This window comes from Nelumbo lutea, chromosome 1 (assembly GCF_056320005.1).
Source record: "Nelumbo lutea isolate HS-2025 chromosome 1, American lotus-T2T, whole genome shotgun sequence".
In the NCBI taxonomy this organism is placed as follows: Eukaryota; Viridiplantae; Streptophyta; class Magnoliopsida; order Proteales; family Nelumbonaceae; genus Nelumbo; species Nelumbo lutea.
The window spans coordinates 207,098,136-207,118,884 of NC_142684.1; the positions used below are offsets into that span (position 1 = coordinate 207,098,136).

General features: G+C 36.4%; 2 protein-coding genes across 9 annotated transcripts; one reads left to right on the plus strand and one right to left on the minus strand.

Annotated features, from left to right (window-relative positions):
- The first annotated feature begins 1,234 nt into the window (after positions 1-1,234).
- LOC148880617 (Pentatricopeptide repeat (PPR) superfamily protein) lies at positions 1,235-16,281 on the plus strand. 8 transcript variants are annotated; one of them, XM_088962589.1, is made up of 6 exons: positions 1,235-2,756; positions 5,851-6,004; positions 11,773-11,849; positions 12,780-12,903; positions 13,111-15,213; positions 15,557-16,281. In XM_088962589.1, exon 5 carries the CDS (start codon positions 13,143-13,145, stop codon positions 15,204-15,206), a length of 2,064 nt encoding a protein of 687 aa, XP_088818715.1. In that variant the 5' UTR covers positions 1,235-2,756; positions 5,851-6,004; positions 11,773-11,849; positions 12,780-12,903; positions 13,111-13,142; the 3' UTR covers positions 15,207-15,213; positions 15,557-16,281. The 8 variants fall into 8 exon arrangements, with proteins under 8 accessions (XP_088818715.1, XP_088818714.1, XP_088818710.1 ...); XM_088962588.1 differs by having other exon boundaries at positions 13,122-15,213; XM_088962591.1 differs by having other exon boundaries at positions 1,266-2,116.
- On the minus strand, positions 15,393-19,924 carry LOC148880618 (uncharacterized protein At1g28695-like). Its single transcript, XM_088962592.1, has 3 exons — positions 19,664-19,924; positions 19,149-19,508; positions 15,393-16,025 (listed from the first exon to the last, which is right to left on the minus strand). Exons 1-3 carry the CDS (start codon positions 19,850-19,852, stop codon positions 15,534-15,536), a joined length of 1,041 nt encoding a protein of 346 aa, XP_088818718.1. The 5' UTR covers positions 19,853-19,924; the 3' UTR covers positions 15,393-15,533.
- Positions 19,925-20,749: the final 825 nt, after the last annotated feature.

Sequence of the window (20,749 nt, forward strand, 5' to 3'; positions counted from 1 at the left end):
CTAACCATGCGTTGGATCTAGTAAAACTACCGAAGGTACCCAGCGCCAGTATCTTAGCAGAGCAGATGGCAGAACAAATCCAGTCCGTCCAAAATGCCGTGAAGCAAAAGCTAGAGCAATCCAACGCCAAGTACAAGATGGTTGCAGACAAACACCGCCGACCTCAAGTGTTTGATGTAGGTGATAAGGTTATGGTCTTCTTAAGGAATGAAAGAATTCCCATAAATACCTACAACAAGTTGAAGCCTCGGAAGTATGGTTCATACAAGATCGTGAAGAAGATTAATGACAATGCCTATATAGTGGACCTACCAGATCATATGGGTATATCCAAGACCTTCAACATTGCTGACCTTCACCGGTACCTGCCAGAGATAACACTTGCCTATCCTCGTCACGACTCGGGGTCGAGTTCTCTCCAAGTGGGGGAGAATGATGGAGGCCCATCCTAAGGCCCATCTCACCCGTAGGGGCGGCAACTCCTAGGATAAGGTCAAGAGTCTAAGATATGTCAAGAAAGGATAATTCAATATCCATCAAGACTTAATCCAAGACTCCAAGACTTATCAAGAATCCAAGATTATCAAGACTCTTCCAAGATTAGTAAGAACTCAAGACTCCAATCAAGATCCAACAAAGACTCCAAGAAGCATCAAGAAATCAAAGACTCCTAGATTCATGCATAAGGAGAGTCAGGGAGATCGGATGGTGGAAGATCAAGCCCAAGAAATCCAAGAGGGTTCGACCTTATCAAAACAGCCCAAGAGGATCAAGATCAAGATCAAGATTCATGTTCTTTCCTACTCCTTTTACAATTTCCAAATGTATTATAAATACTGCTATTTTCCCAAAGTTATTCATCAATTCATACTTCAGATTTTCAGAATTTCTTCAAGTTCTCTTCTTCTTATTTTCGTTACATTTTTCTCTCTCCTAGAGAAATACTTATTTGATAAGTATTTCCAAACATCTTCACCCCAATAAATATTTAGATAAGTATAAATGATTTGGGAAAAGATCATAAAACAACAATAAATAATATTCAAATAAATACTTATTTTCAATCTAATTATTGGCACATTAAAAAAGTTCATGCGCTAAGATTACTCCAAAATATGATTACAATTTACCATTTTGTACTTTGCACTCAAAAAATCAGCCTAAGAAAGGCCAACCTGAATCACAAAAACATATTCATCACTGCTAAAAAGCAAAATATAGAAAGACTTAAGTTGGGCAGTACTTGGTTTGGGTAGCAACCACAACACTATTTATCATTATGATTATTGGAAACAAGCTAAAGAGGAGGGTTGAGCTCAACCAAAAGCACTCACTGGCGACAATGACAAGGGTTGAATTCAATGAAAGGGTTTTGCCGACGGAGTAAAATCATCGCCGGAAAATGCAACACCCTTGAAATCCCTAGTTTGTCCATTACGCATATCCTGGTCCAACAATCAACATGCCCTAGTCTACCAAACCGATGTCAAGTTCGTTGTCAACTGTTCCGATCAATACAACTGCTGAACAATCACATTTTATGCCATCATAGAATAGCCAGATTAACTCACCTTCAATTATGCGACCATATATCTTCTTCTAACTTCCATCCACCATCCCTCTCTCCTCATCGTCTATGCATAGGATCCATATTCTTAACCTTTGCAATTCTCCTCTGTCAACTTGGAGCTTATCTACCCAAACATCACATGCTTCAAATCAATGGAACTTTTGCTGTTATTTCCATCTACAATCCACATGGACAACAAACCCACTTCTACTTTTGTGCCCTCTATGTGGCATCCAACACCATCATTTGGTAAACCAATCATGCCTCCATCACTGATTCTGGTATACTAAACCTAGTTGCCAATGATCTAAGCATTGTTCGAGATGATGGCACTCAAAACTAGTAACACCCTCACTCAAGTCTAAATCACAACATTCGTTACAACTTCCAGAGATTCGAAACCTCGTTTTACTTTATCAATCGAAAAACTCTTATTGGCAGAGTTTTGATTATCCAACTAATAACTGAGACGATAGTCATCAGTTGGCAAATCACAGTCCAACCCAACATTGAGGCCTTACTTTCGGCAAGCCGAAAACGGCAAAGGTATAGATATGTAAAATTGGATTTTTATGAAGTTTGACTTGCACACAAAATAGGAAGGTGTTTGTCCGATGATATCATCAGTTCATCGTCAAAATCGAAGTCGTCGTCAACCTTCGAACAGCAGTAGTAACCTTCTCTACTGCCCAGAGATCACGGACGAAGTTTCGGTCAGCTCTACCGTTGGAAGGTGTGTTGGCGAATGCTTGAATGGTTTATGATACAATTGCTGCAAGCAAAACAAGTAGAGCCCTGATTCACAGCGTTTCATCCTACCTCGGAAAGCCAGAAGCCGCATTCTTTCTCTCTCTAAAACTTCCGCTCTTTCTCCCTAAACTCTCTCCTTCTATTAACTTCTCTGCTGCCGTCCGGGAGAGGATTTATAGAAGTTGAAGCGATTACAGAGAGACTGTTCAGAGCTCTCTTTTGTATTTGTTTCATTGCTTCCATGGTTTTTGTTTTTCGAATTTAATAGAAAGAGTGTTGGTTTGAGGTTATTTCGTCTGATTGTTGACTGGAGACGTTGAACCGACTGCGAAACTTTCAGTTTTGGAGTGAAAATTCTGTAGAGGATTGGAAGTTGGGGTCTGAGTTTGGTGGAATGGAGCTCGAATCTGCTTCTCAGAGTCGGGAATCAATTTTGGTGGGTTTAATTTCTTCGCGTGTTTGTTGAATTTCAACTTGAATGTGGGCTGTCATGTCGGTTGGTATTTTAGGGTTTTGGATTCCTTTGGACTATCGATTTTGATGTTTGATGCGTTGTAGTTATTCGGTTTCGAAGTATAAAGGAATTAATCTATATTTCTTCTAAATATATACTAAAATTCAGTTTTCTGTGTTTCTGTTGAGTATATTAGAATTTAGAGTAATGCCACTGTTACTGGATGAATATTCCTTAATTTTAAGTGGTTTTCATTAAAGATTTGATTTGCTTTTCCTGTTATTGATGCTCTGTTGGTTGCTAGTGTAAAAAGAATTGATGCTTTGGTATTCTTTGGGTTCTAAGTTTTTTTTCTTCTTTCACTCTTTGCAGCAAGGAACTTAAGTTATTGATCCCTCTTGCATGTTTGGTTTTGGACTTAATCTTTTTGTTTTATTGTTTCTGTTTTTTTTTTTCAAATGGTTTTCATTGATTTTTTTTTTCCTTTTGAATTGTATGTTTTATGCATGATGTTTTGGAGGAGGATTACCCAGTTGGTTGATTTTTACTGAATTACTTGGTGGTTTTTTATGCACTTTGATCTTTTTGCAGTTTCTTTGCAGGGGCTACGTCTGTAGAATTTATATTTTTGCTCTTTTTCATTGATTTTGGGTTTGTTTCCTTACTTGCTTACATTTTGCTTGTTTCCTTCACACTGTATTAAAATTTTCTAAACTCAGGATCACAAATTGATTTTTAAGGATTTTCACCAAGCCTTTTTATTCTTTTTAGCTATTATTAGTTTTGAATTATTTTTCATTTTTGGAAAAATGGCATTGTCTATTTCAAAATTATTATTATAATTTATTATATTTATCCCTTTCCTCATCTTTTGTGTGTTTACTATTAAATTTATCCCTGCCATTCTCCCATCTATGTCTACAAAAGCACTTTCTCAGGGAGGTTGCACCTTCATGAAGATGATGATGGAATTTTGGGGGGTACTCTCTTTAGTTTTCTGGACTTTGACTTTGATCCCTCTTTACAAGTACATTATATTATTAGGGTAAGATTCGATTTGTAGTATTGCACTTGTGAGAGCTTATTCGAGAGTATGCCTTGTTGATGGAGCTCGTAGGGTGTTCAATGGGGTGCCCAAACCAGATTTGGTTATGTGGAATTCAATAGTTTCAGGTTATGGATCTTCAGGATGCTGGGATAAGGGCTTGGAATTGTTTAGCAGAATGCAGGAAATAGGATAAGGCCAGATGGGGGTATACCATGTATAGATATCTCTTAGGTTTATGGGAACCCAACATGCCTCAAGTTTGGAAGGGGTTTCATGGTCTTTGTTTGAAAAATGGATTTGAGTCATACACGCACGTGGGAAGCATTGTTTTGAAATGCTTAAGCCTTGAGGCGAGGCACACAGATTTTGCCTCAAGGCTTAAGCCCCACAACTTTGATGTAAGTTTTAAGCCTTTGTCGGGATAAGGTGTAAACTTCAAGTACCAGTGATTATTTAGCGATTTAATGCAAAAAAAAAATGTGATGCGTATTTTAGTTCAAAATACATGTAATAAGGACTTCAATAATTATGAGCCAAATAAATAAAAAGTGAAAATGAAAAACCAATTGGGGAAATCAACTTCTATTAGTTTCTCTTAGTGTTTTAAGAGAGTTCAATGCAAAACGGGCCAATCAAGTTCTTAGTTTCTCTTGGATATGTCAAGTGCCTTTTCTTATTATTCTAATTCTAACACCCTGGGTTTGTTTTTTTCTCATTTCTTTTCCTAATGGATTTATTTTCTTCTAAACTATTGAATAACCATATATCTAATATCCAATTATATGGATGATTCTTCGTATGTTTCCTTTCTTCCAAATTGGTCATTTGAATTATTTGAGAACTTTGCATTTTTAAATATGAAATGTGAAATGTTTATAATCATTAGCTGATTTGTTATCATTTTATTTAATGCTTAACTGCTGAAATTTATTGCTTATAAACTTTTCTTTTATGGATATTTATATACCTTTTATCATTCTAACTTTAGTTTATTATATAGTATTTTCAATTTATAAACTTTAATTAATTTTATTCTTAAGCTTTGTGGCTTATGCCTTGCAACGCCTTGAGATGTACGCCTCACCTTTTTAGGCCATTACGCCTCAACTATGCCTCTAGCCTTTTAAAACCTTGGTGGGAAGTGCACTTGCGACTATGTATTCAAGGTGTGGTTGCTTGAGTTTTGCTTATAGAGCTTTTAATAATTGATCTCAGCCTGATTTGGTTCAATGGTCTGCTCTGATAACTGGGTTCATTCAATCTGGAGCTTGCGAAGAAGCCATGTTCTTGTTCATGGAAATGAATCTCAAGGGTCAAAAAGCAGATGCTATTTCAATTGCTTATAGAAGCTGTTGTCTAAAAACTAAGGCAGCATTTGGTACTGTATCAAGGGAAGGTTTCTGGTGTTCCTGGGTACCGGAAACATTCCCATGGAGTGTTACCAAATGGTTCCTAATATACCTTAATTTTGCATCTCCTATGTAAGGATTTTGAAGGCCCCTTCACTAAATGAGGAGTTACTCTTCGATGGTCTGAACAGTCTAACATGTTTTATGCAGCTAATCCAATATGTTTTCAAGACTTACAAGTTTCATCTGTTGTCCCATGTTATTTGGAGTTGATATTTGAGATAATTGTCTTTCACTACTTTTATATGTATGTACATTAAGATTGGAAAAGAGAGAATTCAATTCATTTTAGGTCCTGGTGATGCCGATTCAGCAAATACATTATATAAGTCAACTGGTTCAGAATGCTAATTGGACAATAATAATATTGTAGTATTAGGTGTAAATCAGTGTGATAAAAAATCAGATATTTATGTTTAATCATTCAAACAGTAAAGGCAAGTCAAAATTGCCAGCATAAAGGACATTTATGCTAAGTTTCCGTCCATCTCCTCTCCTCTGCCAATATTCAATTTCCATTTATGATCCCTTATTCAGTGTCCTTTCTGTGGAGTTGTTCTTTAGAAGCCCATATTTCTTGTTATTAGTTTCAAAAGTTAAACCATTTGATGTTGTGCAGGTTTCATCTTCAGCGTGGAGATTTATCCAAGGATCTCATTTCAAAACTTCTTAAGTTCTCCTTGAAGATTCATGTATAACGAAATGGCAAAACAGGATTCATGTAGCTGAGCTCAGATGATGTGATGGATTCTCCTTGAGGACTGCAACACAAGGTGACTGTCATCTTAAAGTTCAGTGTATCCATAACACCTGCATAATATTGGAAATAAGTCAATATCTAGTCCTAATCATTTATTTATATGATTCTCTTCATGGAGTCTTGATTTTATATGATGTTGATACTACTCTTGATGTCTAGAAACATTATACAAGATGGATGCAAATTACTTCCTTTCTGATAGCTCTCTTTTTCTGAAACATTTTTTCTTCAAACATAATTTCTTCTAGTTAATTTATTTAGATGGAACAGGTTTTATAGGAATAAGGATTAAGGACATCCTGGATAGACCTCAAGGTGTGATGTGGTATAATCGTTCAAACAGGAACATGTTTTATAGAAATAAGGATTAAGCACATCTCAGGCATGATGACTTTTAACTGTACTGTTTTTATGTAAATACAAATATGTTCAATACAAAACCTTGTATATGGTATTTCTAAACCTTGTATTTGCACTGTATGTATTTGTATTTGTACTCTTCCCATATTGAGCCTAAATGGCTGATTTGTAATTGGTTTAGTCATACTACCCAAGTCTTTTTATAATGATTTTAGATGACTTAAGATGTCTAGTAATATTTTCAAGGAGGTTCTAGTACTAAAGATGAATATTAGCAAGCGTGAGATTTTGAAGGCAAGGGTTGCTCATAACTTAGAGGGCTTCAGCCAAAGACCTTTGTATACCTTTTATAATTTCCTTTTAATTAATTTTAAATACGTGCTAATTGCTTCCTTTAAAATTTCTTTTATCTTTTTTTCCTATTCATATTTTTTTTTTGTTACTGATGTGAGGCCCACATGGCTGATTTGTGTTTTGTTGGTGCGGGTCTTGCATTTTCCACTACATATATATCATTGAGAATGAAATTATGCTATTATTATTTTGATTAATGAAAAAAAAGATTGTGAATGAAATTTGTAACCAAATGGGTTAAAATTTACTCTTATTCTTGCTACAAAAAGAATTCATTTTTTAGGTAAAAAGCATTTGGTTCTTAGCAATATTTTTTCATTCTGCTCATTTTTACTCATTCTTTTCCATCTTGAATTTCATCTTGGGTAAGAATGAGAAAGAATGAGGGTTTCGGAGGTTTCCATGACAGACAATGAAATAGAGATTATTGATTATTTTAGAGTTTTAGGTGGGATGGGTTGAACAAGAAACCCTAATGCGGTTTGTAAGTGTAAAATTGTCATGAGTTCGACGACAATGACCAGCAAGAAACTGCAATAACAAGTCTCACCAGCAAAAGGTACATCTCTCCTATGTTTTCATTATTTTCCTGCTATATAGTTGGTGAATGCCAGTTTGCTGATTGGTTAGTTCACTGATTTTCCGACTCATTAGAAGTTTTCCCATGGATCAGCTTGCGCTTAAATGAACCCAAATTCGGTACAACTCATTTTTTTTTTTCTAGTTAATTTGTGACCTTTTTTAAGATTGATTACACCTAACTTCTCCAGTCTCCCCCCAATTACCGTCAAATGACAGTGAGTGGGTTTCATTTTCTTAATAAAATTTTTATTTGTATACTGTTATGTCCTGTTATTATCAGCTATTATTTTCTATACTGTTATTTTGTATCGAGACATACCATGGGCAACTGTTCGTTTTTGCTAAACAACATGCTTAGAGAGTTAAAAGTCAAAACAGCAATGGCTTAAATCATACTGGTAACATAAGAAAGTCAGATATCGAATTGCAGGCTAATAACCATTATTAGAAGCAACATGGTTTGGGTTGACTATGGTGGATAATTTATGCTTGAACAAGCTTTATAGGTTTGGAATGGGATTACAGATGTTGATCTGTAATCCAATATCCTTTTGACTTTACTCAAAAAGTCAACAAATTATGAATGGCAAAACCTTCTAGAATGAGGACTCTGATTGCTGTTTTAGGGGCGTTCGTATTTACTCTGGTTCTATCTCAACAAATATTTACTTTACATTTTTCAAAAAAAAAAAAAAACCTTATAGAATGAGGATTTCAGCTTTGTGGGAACTGATCAAATTTTAAACTTGAACACATTTTCATATCGGACAGGATTTATGTAGTCAACCCCATACAGTTGGGACAAGGCTTAGATGATGATGATTCATGAATTTTTGGAATCCAAACTTGGTGTTTTATTTCTGTCAAATTCATGAATTTTTTAGAGATATATTAAGTTCAAAGTAGTAGTAGGGTTTTGTAATTATAAAATGCGAACATGCTCATCGTGCCCAGAACCGGGTAGTTATATTCTGTCTTGGTTGGTAAAAATACTCAACCATAACTACTCAATGGCTGTGAACTATCTGATATGGTTATTCAACCTCTAGGTCCAGATCACTGTGATGCATTGAAGTCTTTTGTTAATTAATGAGTTTTTGGAAAAACTCTGAAATCCAAGGGGCTATTTGGCAAGTCTTTCTAGGTAGATCTTTTAAAAGCCCAGTAGACAAGAAGACACTGAGCTTTTTGGGTCTTCTCTTTAAAGATCAAGACTGTTTGGTTCACATCCTGGTCTATTGGGCTGTTAAAAACAGTTGGAAAGGCTATTTTCAGCGTGAAAGACCAGAAGCTTTATTTCTGTGCGGTTGCCTTTGTGTCTTTCGGTCTATGCGATACCAAATGGAAAAGGCCATTTTGGTCTTTTGAACTTCCTGAAGACCGAAAGATGTGCCAAACACCACCCAAGTTATTTTAGGTTAATTTTGTTGGTTATGAATAAAAAATAGGCATGTTGATTTCTGTAATTACTATTCACAATAAAAGATATGTTAACATTAAGGGAAATAGAGAAGGATCTTTTAGTTTCAACTCCTGATCTCAATCTCTTGCTTTTCAGTCTCGGCCCCCATCTCTTAATCTTTTCTTTTTTGAGCAAGGGTAAAGACGTAAAGTATAATTGGATTAACCAAAAGGTCCTTTGTACAATGTAAAGCTGTACAAAAAACTGTTCAGAAGGACCTCAAAAAAGTACAATCAGATGTATCTTCTTTGAAATATGTATGTATAGACAACCAACTTCTAACAAACCCTATTGCCATGTTGATGACCTCAGCTTCAGAGGAGGCTGTGTTAAAAAATCCTACTGTTCCTTTCTAGCCACACAGCCCAAAAAATTGCCAAAGGAATGGAGGACCAGCAGACTTTTCCTTTCTTTGTCAGCCCGGGTACATGCCATTACCTCCAAGCAAGCTTTCACCGAGGCAGGCATGTGCCAACTTAAATTCAGGATCTTCAAAAAGTAGCTCCAAATTTCTGAGACAAACTTGCAGTGTAAAAGATACGATTAACTGATTCCAGCTCCACACTGCAAAGGCTGCATCTCAGGTTATTGCAGATAAAGCCTCTCTTCTGCAACATTTCTTTGGAAAGGCATTTCTCTAAAGCTGCCACCCATACAAAAAACTTAACTTTTGAGGGTGCCACTATCTCCCAAATGCCCTGGCTAGGAAAAGGGACTTCATTCTCTCCCACTACAAAGCTGTAAAAGGATTTTTTTTTTTGAGAAAAGTTAACCAAGATTCATTAATAAAAAAAGAGGTACATGAGAAGATGTACAAAGCAGTGGAAGAACCCCTACAAATTACAAAGGAGGAAGCTTGTTGCTATATAGCTGCTCTAAGAACACACCACATTTAGCTAAGCCATTTGCTGTATGATTGTATTCCCTAGGAATCCAAACTAACTTTACATTTAGGCAGTCCAAAGAGTCCCTGGCCTCTTCTAAATAGTGACTTAATCTCCAAGGTCCCCCCCCCTTTGTCTCTTAACTGCCACGTCAATTGGACTGCTGAAACATTTGGTTGTTTAACTTTCTTTGTGTCCCTGGAAAGAGAACCCACAGAGGGTACAACAGAACAGAAGATCAGGCTGGCTTCTGACCCAAATATTTTCTTCCTAAGCTGTAAAAGGATTTAACTGAGAACTCTCATGACTTGTTCCACTCATGGTTTAAAGTATCGATACGATACGCTCCGTATCGTATCTTTTGAAAACGTTATGCTCTGAAATGCCTGTTTCCAGGTGTTTCGGAACCCCAACCATTTTTAATAAAAAGCCTGCTTTTTAACTTCCCAAAAAACCAAATTTTGAAAAAAAAGAGTCTTGGGTGTTTCTAAGTATCGATACGCGTGTCGTATCGATACTTTGAACCTTGCTTCCACTTCCACACTCTTGTATTCTTGTGCTTGTAAATTTAAAGCCTGATTTTGGAAAAGAGCTAAGAGATTCCCTACCTGCTGAACCTCCCAATCATTAAAGTCCCTTCTAAAAGGAGTCCAGCAAATGCTATTATCCATCAGCACAAAAGATTCAGCTACCAGTACCTCTTTATCAATTGCCATATTGAACAAAGCAGGAAACAGCTCTTTGAGAGTGCTCTCCCCAGTCCAAGGATCTAACCAGAATCTGATCTTTATGCCATCTCCTATTTTAAATCTGACGCATCTTCTGAAAAGGGTGGAACCCCTACAAATTCCTTTCTACAAGCTGCACCCATAGGTCGAAGGGAGTGAACCACTATCCCAACCATTGCTGTCTAGCCCATATTTCTCAGATATTACCTTCTTTCATAGGCAATCTGGCTCAGTAGCAAACCTCCAAAGCCAACTACCTAATAAAGCTAAGTTGAAGGACTTTGAATTCCTTATCCCAGACCCCCTTGTGATTGGGGCTTGCAAATCTGGCCCCAATTCACAAGGTGATACTTGTGGTGTTTTCAACCCAACCAAAGTAAATCTGTCATCTTCTTTTCTAAATTCTCCACTACCTCTGAGAAGATCGGAAAGAGAGCCATAAAATAAGTTGGAAGGCTTGCTAAAACACTTTTAGTAAGAGTCACCTTCCTATCTTTGGAGAGATACCTTGCTTTCCGTGTGGCCAATTTTTTATCCATCCTCTCTAAGATTGGATTCTAGATGGCTTTTGATGTACATTTGGCCCCAAGTGGCAGCCCCAAATAGTTTGTGGTAGCGGTGCAAATGGATCGGATCATGATCCGACCTGATCCTATATTATCTGATTCAGATATCCTTGTTTTGGATTTCTGGATCAGATCGGATAATCAGATCCGATTAAAAATCGGATTGGATTCGAATCACCCCTATCCGATCCAATATATGTTATGTATTTATTTATTTATATGTATGCATATATGTTATTTATTTATTTATAATTATGCTATTTATATTGCATTTTTGTAAATTTTTTATATTGTTTATTTTATTTTTATAAAAAACATGTATATATATTGATGAAATTGTTGAAAAAATACTTGTATTTTTTGTTTTTATTTATTTAAACAATTATATTTTATTTTCTTTTTAATACTTTATTAAGTTTTTTTTAAATAATTCGGATATCTGGCCTCTTGATCGGATTCAAATTCAAATAAGTATTTATGAGATCCATTCGGATCAGATCAGACCTATAGTTAGGATCGGATTTCAATATACCTTGATTCAAATGTACATCAAATGAAACTTTATTTGGGGCTGCTGGCTGCTGCTTTGCTGTGGGAGAGCCAATGTTTGGAACCTCTCCCTGATTTTAATCAGCCAAACTTTGATTACAAAACCAATTCTAATCAAATGAAACTTTTCTTTTCACTTATAAAAAGCTTTTCTTTTCTTGTTTCATCTTTTAGGTGATTTCTTATTGTGTTTTCTTGTATCTCCTTTTTCTTTTAATGGACTTTTTGTACCATAAAAAGTCTCTCAAAATTCCATTGGGTTTTCTCAAATAACTTGTGATATTGTTATTGCTTAGGTGTTGCTATTGGATTGACCAAGGTTCAAAGTATTGATACACCTGATACTGATGAAAATGCATATTGTGTGTTTCAGGTGAGTCAAATGCCATTTTTTTTATTATCTTTTGTTTTCATATTTTCAAAGGGGGTTATAATTTCTATTATTAAACATTTAAACAAACCAGAATTCCCAAAAGCCTTAAAACAAGCGTTTCAGGGACTTGCCGATATGATACTATACACTCGATACAAGGCGTATTGTATTGAAATTTTGAACCTTGGGATTGGCATTTGTGGGCTCTAAGCCTCTAACCCAATAAGCTTTCTTTTCTTTTCTTGTTTCATTGACATATATTGTGGAAGATTAAATGTTTTTAACGCCTTTGTTATTATTATTATAACTATTTAATTGTCATTACAACTATTTACTAATAGTTTTTGTAAATACTCGGTGCATATTTAAATGATTACTATTTTTGTAAATATTAGGTAAGACAAACATTCATGTCCAAATGTCAATTGGATTATCCATACTCCTTGTTGCTATGGCAATTAAGTGCCTCAAAGATAAAAGTTAAAATTTTGGAAGTGAAAATTGAGGATTTCCATTAAATTTGTGGCACAATAAACTTGTTTCTCTCTGCTTTCTCATTTATGAAGAGAGGAAAGGAGAAAGGCCCATTTTTCCTAAAAGAAAACCATTTACATAAAACCTACATAAGTTAATAGCAAAACAAGAGTGAATACCCCAAAAGGCAGCCTACAGAAGGGGGCAAAAAAGAACTTGCAAGAGCATTATTACTAGTTAACTGAATTTTGGATAAGGGATAGGATTTTCTGACTTAGTTATGTTCTTGAGAGGTTGGTAGATGTTTCAGAATCCCATCACTATAGAAGCCTGAAGCCCTTTCATTTTATTGGTTTGGCTGCATATAGCATAGTGTCTTTGTTAAAGTTAAAGCCTCATATCCTTCTGGTTTTACATTTGAATTTTCTGGTTAATTTATTTTTGTTCTTGAAACAGATGAGGATGAAAAATGTGCACACCAGCAAATTAGACAGAGTACATACTCTAAAATTCAATGACAAGAAAATTTTGTAGGAGGCTTACATTATCATATATGGGTTAAAGATATTAAGGAGTACAGGTTCGGGTTGTGATCTTTACCTGAGTCCTAGGATGTTCTCAAGTTATTACTTCTTTGGCACTGGATTATCTAAGTGAAATTAAATATATTCTTTTTTGTATGCATATTTTCAATAAGTTATCTCAATGGCATCATCTATGAGAAGAGTGGTCTTTGGACCTTTCTCTTTCAGAAAAAGCTCTCAGTTTGGAATTTATGCTGCTTCAGTTATTTGGCAGGCTGGCATAAGATCAATTTACATGGGAGAAGACATCCATCATTCTTTGGGGACAAGGTTATCACATATATTCCATAAATCATATAGGCATCAATGCTCTAGATATTTTTCTTCTGCCATTCAGCCAGGAAAGATTTGTTGGGAAGCTTCCTCCCATGAAATTTTACTGCAAAAGCTTGAAAATGCTTTAAAAGATCAACAAATGGGTGAAGCATTGGATGCATTTAATGATTTTAGAAACTTATATGGTTTTCCTAAACACTCTCTTGTGAGAAGGTTGATAACTGAGCTTTCCTATTCATCTGATTCCCACTGGCTTCGAAAAGCATATGATCTAGTCCTCCTGATTTCAAAAGAGAAATCCACTTTTCTTAATCATGATTGCTTGACCTTGCTGGCTCTCTCCCTAGCAAGAGCTCAAATGCCTATTCCTGCATCCACGGTCCTCAGATTGATGATGGAAAAACACAAATTCCTACAGAAGGATGTATTACGGATGGTCTTTATTCATATGGTCAAGACAGAAATTGGGACATACCTTGCATCTGATATCTTGGTTGAGATATGTGATTTTCTCCTGAATCATATGGCATATCGCAGAGAAAAAAGTTTCAAGGGTAAGTTGATAAATCCTGATACAATGATTTTCAACCTTGTTTTGGATGCATGTGTAAGGTTCAAATCAACCTTGAAGGCTCAACAAATAGTAGAGTTGTTGGCACAGGTAGGCGTTGTAGCTGATGCAAACTCAATTGTGATAATTTCCCGGATCCATGAGATCAATGGACAGAGGGATGAGTTGAAAAAATTTAAAGAGCACATTGATGTGGTTTCAGCTCCTTTTCTTCGCCATTATCGGCTGTTCTATGATAGTCTATTGAACTTGCATTTCAAATTTAATGACATTGATTCTGCTTCTAGGCTTGTTTTGGACATGTATCATGAAAGGTCTTGCTGTTGCTCTGATGGGCTTTTTCCAAGAGATAGGAAGGACCCTCAAAATCCTCACTTGGTTCCAGTTGGATCTAGCAATCTGAGAGCAGGATTGAGAATGTGTATTGAGCCTGAGCGGTTGCAGAAAGATTTTGTTCTTGAAATGGAAAACCGACCAGAACTTGTTTTATTCATGAATGGGAAATTTGTTCTTAGTAACAAGGCCCTTGCCAAACTCATAGTTGGCAATAAGAGAGAAGGAAAGGTTGGTGAAATTTCAAAGCTTTTAATTAGCATTCAAAAGATGTCAGGCTCATTAGAAGTGGACTTGATATCAGATGTGATATATGCTTGCATTCAGTTGTGCTGGCTGGAAATTGCTCATGACATTTTGGATGATATGGAATCAGCAGGTATGACAATAGGCTCTGCTACACATGTTTTTCTTCTTAGAGCCTATTGCAAAGAAAATATGTTTAAAGAAGCAATGGTAGTGCTAAAACAAATGAAGAAGGCTGGTCTGCTTGTTGATTTGTCTGATGAAGAGGTTATCTCCTCGTGTCTTTTAGAAGAAGGTAAGATTGGTGCTCTTGATATGAAATCTGAAACATCAGTTGGAAAATTGGGTTTGGTTGAGTCTTTGACCCAAGAGATAAGAGAGGAGGAAAAAACAATCTCCTCTATAATTTATACAATTGATTCTTCAATTTACTTCTTCTGCAAGGCTAAAATGATGGAGGATGCATTGAAGACATACCGTAAGATGCAAGACAGGAAATTATGTCCAACTGTGCATACTTTTGCTAATTTGGTAAATGGATATTCTTCTTTGGAGATGTATCGTGAGATCACAATCTTGTGGGGTGAGATCAAGAGGAGAATGGATACCGGAGATTTAGCAGCTGACAGGGATTTGCATGACTTTGTGCTATGGAATCTTATACGAGGTGGATATTTTGAGAGAGCGATGGAGGTCCTATCTTACATGACAAAGCACAACATGTATATTGATAAGCGGAAGTATAAGAGGGTGTTTCTGAAGTTTCACAAGGATCTGTACAGAAACTTAAAAGCATCAAAGGCCAAAACTGAGGCTCAGAAGGAAAGGATTGAGCACGTCCGGGCATTTAGGAAATGGAGTGGCATTGATTGAGAGACTGGTGAGTACTCCTAGAAAGATCCAAGCCCTATAAGTTGGTTCTTTATTCTTTGTTAAAACAGATTGGTTTATATCTTTCTTAATTTTGTCTTCTTTTTTTTTTTATGAATGATAATTTTTTTTTTTTTGTCTTCGTTTTAATTATCAACTCTTGGGCTGTGATTGGTTTGATAGAAAATAAGAGAGAAACAGAACAAACTACATATTTCTTGAATCAGAACATTTCTCATAAACATTGCCATAACTTGTCTTTCTCACAATCTCCTTGTTTTGGACTTCGGATTGGAACATAATTGTACTTGAATCTGTTTCCCACACCGATCACCATGACTGAATACAAGCAGTACGGTTCGACCATTGGAAGGACGATGTTTGGTTGGTGGAAGCCTTGAACCTGTTCCAGTCATGAAGCACGGCCCAGAGATCGGCCACCTTTGCATTTATAGTACGACAACAGTTGGCGTGAACGGTGATCACTGCTCCAAAATCTCTGCTACCTTGGCAGAAGCCACTGAAATAGAGGGTGTCCAAGTACCTCACTTTGATCCCTAACCTGGAGAGCTCACCCATGTCTCGCATCTCCTGTAGTACGTCCTGCTCTTTCTTTCCCGTGGAGTTGGCTTTCATGGCGTACCAAGCTTCAAACAATGCCACTGTCTTGCTGTTGGATCTGACGTAGTAGAAGCCGGTGTTGATGGGGTTAGCAGCAGACCAGGAATCACCATAGAACCTGTCACAACTGATCTGTAGATCCTCTCTCTGGTCTTGAGACAACCTCGTGAATGGGTTTCTTAGCCAAATTACGTCCATGTCCTGTGATGCCCAAATATAAATCAGAAAAAGAATCGATTGATCATGTGGTTAGGACTTAGGTTAAGTTTGGAAGTGCTTAAAAATAAGTATTTATTTGAATAATCATTTATTTTGAGCTGGGACATCCCCAATAATTACTTATTTGCGTTGGGAAAATAAGCCCAAAATAAGTGTTTATTCTAACAATAAAAACCTATTTGAGAATTCCAAAATTTGGGTTTATTTTTAATTGCTTATTCAATAAGTGTTTATTTTCTTTCCGGTTTGTCTTGGCCTGTCATATCATTTTAAAAATATTTATAGTATCCCTGTTTAAAATAAATTCTTTTTCACCAAATCCTCCTAAGCACTTATTAAAATAAGCATTTATTTAGTAATCACTTATTTTTGAAATAAACACTTTAGGATCATATACACAGGATTTAACTTATTTCCCATATGGTTCTGATAATAACAAGTTGAGTGTGGCAATCTGGTGCCGGCATCAGACCTAATTATAAAATTCAAGCCCAGTCCCATGAATAGGCCCTGCCCAGTGAAATCGGCTTCGGTGCTTAAATACCGTATTCACACCGTTCGCACAGCCTTGTAATTGGAATACGCCCGTATTTTCATGCTTTTTCCCGATGCAAGGCTGTAAAAGACCGCAAACGGTGTGAATACGGTCTTGTGAGCACTGAAGCCCATTTATTAGTTGAGACTGAATTTTGATATCAAATACCAGTCCTGGAAACCAAAGTCCTAGACTCCTAGGTACTTTCCCAAAGGGGACTATCCTGAGTTAACATTAAACTAGGTTTTCTCATTGATAGATATCAGTTATCGAGAAATTGTTTTCAAACTTTTTTCTAGGCAAACCAAATTCTCATATGCTTTCCTTAAACAATTCCGGAGAAGGGGACGTTATTCATTGGGACCAGACGGGAGTGGAGGAGGGTAGCATTAAAATCCCTACTACAATTTCGTTCTTATAGAATTACATGGAAAATATAACAAACATCCTGTATGTATTTATAACATATATATTTGTTTTGTACTCCTTTAAAACTAAGCATAAATAAAAAATAAATATTATTTGATGTCATAATTCCAAAGCTGAGTCCAACCTGACCCATGATCACCTCTAATGCCAAGTTAGCATAGAGTGAGAGATACCTGCTAATATTAGAGATGTTAAAACCTAACCATGAAACGAGAAGGCAGAGGTGGTAAGAAGTTTGATAGCACAATAACATTTGGGTAAAATATAAAAACCTCTCCTAAAGTTTTTGACAGTCATAAAAACCTCCCCCGAGGTTTTATTTTCCCAAAAACATCGTCTGTAATTCACAAAAACCTGTAGATACCTCCCTTCCATCTTTGTTGCAGTAATAGGGCATGTTTTAATATAATTCAAAATGATAGATTTTCCCTTCTAAACTTCACGAGACCAAATGTTTTTAGAGTAAAATTACTTTGTTTTTTTTTTCAAATTAACTTGGGGATTTTTTTTATTAAAAGTGAAAAATACCTTTGGAGGTGTTTTAGTAATTTTCCATCTGAATTGATAGATAAAATGGTAAAATGGATACTTTAAAAAACTAATGCATTGTGCCAACATTTCACTCCAAGATAACGAGACTGCAGGTTTTTTCAATAATACATGGGAGGTTTTTTGTGAAAGTGAAACCACAGGAAGGTTTTATGATTGTGAAAGACAACGAGACTGCAGGTTTTTTCAATAGTGCATGGGAGGTTTTTGTGAAAGTGAAATCTCAGGGAAGGTTTTATGATTGTCAGAAACTTAGGGGAGGTTTTATATTTTATCCTAAAAATTTTCACTCTTTCAGTAACAGGACGCAAGGATCCTTGACACCCACTATCAACCATATGGATTTGATGGGTTTGATGGGTCAAATCCTTCTAGTATCATGTCTTTTTGCAACATGTTCATCATTCTTCTCCCATCCACTGATAGCTGAGTTGGTTGTATGACCAACCCAAACCTGGTTCATTGCAACCTACTCTAATCTTCTGTCAATGGACCGGAAAGTTCCAAATAGAGCTTTTCAGAATTTTTCGATTTCTCTTGTATGAAAAAATACATCTGAATCAAACTATCAAGATTTTAATGCAAAGGCTCATTACGTCTTTTGACAGTTAGACTATCAAATAATCTTCCCAAAAAACTTACCAAACAACCCTTAAAAGTCTAAATAAAATAATTATAACAGTAATAACCATGCTGAAGGCATGAATTGATAGACTAACATGTCAGGTGGAGAAATCCCTTATAGTCTGTAGAGAGCAGGGACTATCGGATGTGGAAAGCCAAAGTTATTTGGTCTCCATGTGTCCCTTGGGCACCTCATACTCAATTTTGTCATTGTTCGGCTGTATTTGATTTATCAGAAGTCTGCTTTAAAAACAAAAGCAGTAAAGACATGTGTCCCACCAAATACTTTCTAAACTTAGATTTTAGGGTTTAAAATTTCGGATTTAGAGGTTTAGATTTTTTATTATTTTATTTTGTACCATGGGCATGGGCTACCCAATGAGGGTAGCCTATCCAGCTGATTAGGAGTGTCAATTGGATCAGATTTAGCCCAATCCAGTCGGATATAAGTCCATTATAGACGAACTAAGTCCAATCCAATCTAATGAAGATTCTGAATTATTTTAGATCAATTCAATTCAATGTCTTGACCGTCCAATTTATTCAAATTGGTTTTAATTTAGACTGATTCTACCTTATTCTTATCTTCTATTAATGAAGCAAGATATTGGTTCAATCGGACCCAATCCAATATAAATTCACTACAGACGATCAGGTTCAATCCAAGTTCAATAAATACTTGAGACCATTAAGTCTGGATTGATCCAACCCAAAATCGATCCATTTACATCGATCCCTACAGCTGGCGTCTTACTAGGGTTTTAGCGTTTACGGTAGTCCCTCCCTCCCTCCCTCTCTCTCTGAGTCTTTGTTAGTGTGTTGTCCACTAATGTTTTGAGAAAAATCGTTTCCCATGAGTGTGTTCATCGTATTCGACTCCTCTGCCGGCGTCGGAAATCCACCGGAAACGTGGCTAAAACGCTGACTGACCTTTTGGTGTGAAACATCGATGAAGTTGAATGACGTACCGTGAAGATGAAACTGTAACCTCGCCTCAGAACATCGGCAAGGAAGAGGGTTCTTCTCCACATCATCTTGATAAACTCATCAGACATGTACAGTTTCTCTCCTTCGGAATCCATGTCGTCGATCCAAAGTCTGTAGCAGCGCAGCCTTAAAAACATGCAGCGATCGAAAGCCGGTTGATCGACTGTCACAAGCAGCAGGTGATTCACCAATGACCGAGTACCTTCTCCCGACCAGAAACTCTCCATGAAGAGATCCAGCATCGTCTTCTCCTCACTCTCGACGTAAGCCTTGTTTACCATAGAGATTATTACAGTCTTGTCTGCCATTGAAGCCTCCTCCAAAACCTTCTCGAGATCATCCTTTGAAGCAGCAATGGTGTTTTAAATTCACAAAAGAAGGAAGAGAATAAAACAAAATCGGATAAAAAAACACAGAACCCACGATTAATAATCGAGAAGGGAACTTGATAAATAAGCTAGTTCTGAATCTGGGAGAGATGCTGCTTAGTGCTTACCATGACTGATGGAGAACATGGGTTGTTCATCTTGACTGAAGAGAAGACATTAGGCATGGAGGGAAACAGAACTGAAGCAGCTAGAACTCCAACCAACAGAAGAGACAGTAGAGCTAAATTTCCGGCGTTGCTCTTGAAGAAATCCATATCGCCAACCTCGGATTCAAGAGTAAACTTTTCATCATACATGCACCTTAATGAAGTGTTGTAGCCAAAATAGGAAAAAGATACATCAATTAATTAGTATATTGAGAAAAAGAATATAAATCCTGCTGAAATCTGGTTTATTGCTTTTCTTGTGTATATATATTTAGAAGGGTGACAATTAAATCAAGCACATTATGTGCACCAGCATGTGCATATGATATGATGGTAGTGGTGGGACCTACAATTCGGGCCAACGCCTTGCCACTTGGCTGGAACTCGGAAGAGTAACTCTACTTAACCGGGGTCACGACTCACGAGCAAGACGTGCTCTAAGCAACAGGGATTTTGTGAATTTTCTACCCCAGCTTCTGCTTCACTACTTCCTCCAATCCGATTGGAGGGTATGGTCTGAACATGGGAAAATAAAATAAAAACCGCCCGGATCACGAAAAAAGTAGGGTTTGGTCTGGTTCGGGTAAATAAGGATTGATTTGAGTGGATAACAACTTCTTGAAACCGGACCAGAAGTTTTTAAATAATAAATATCACCCATTTAATATATATATATATATATATATATATATATATATATATATATATATATATATATATATATATATATATATATATATATATATATATATTTGAGGCCAAAGCCTCTTATAACCAGACATGTGGCCCATCTACAGTTAGACATTTGCCATTTCAAAGATTTAAACAAAAGGGATAATATAAGGGCAACTTTTGGGGTTTAATATCAATATAAGTAATATTTTTTAAAAAATTTCAAAAATAGGTTAACTTTTTAAAAATAATATCAATAAAGGGCAAAAACACTGTTCATTATCTTCTTCTTATCATTTGTTCACCACCGCAACGTTGCTGGAGGCGGAGGCGGCGGCGGGCAATAGCAGACGGTGGTGGAGGGTGGCGGCGGGC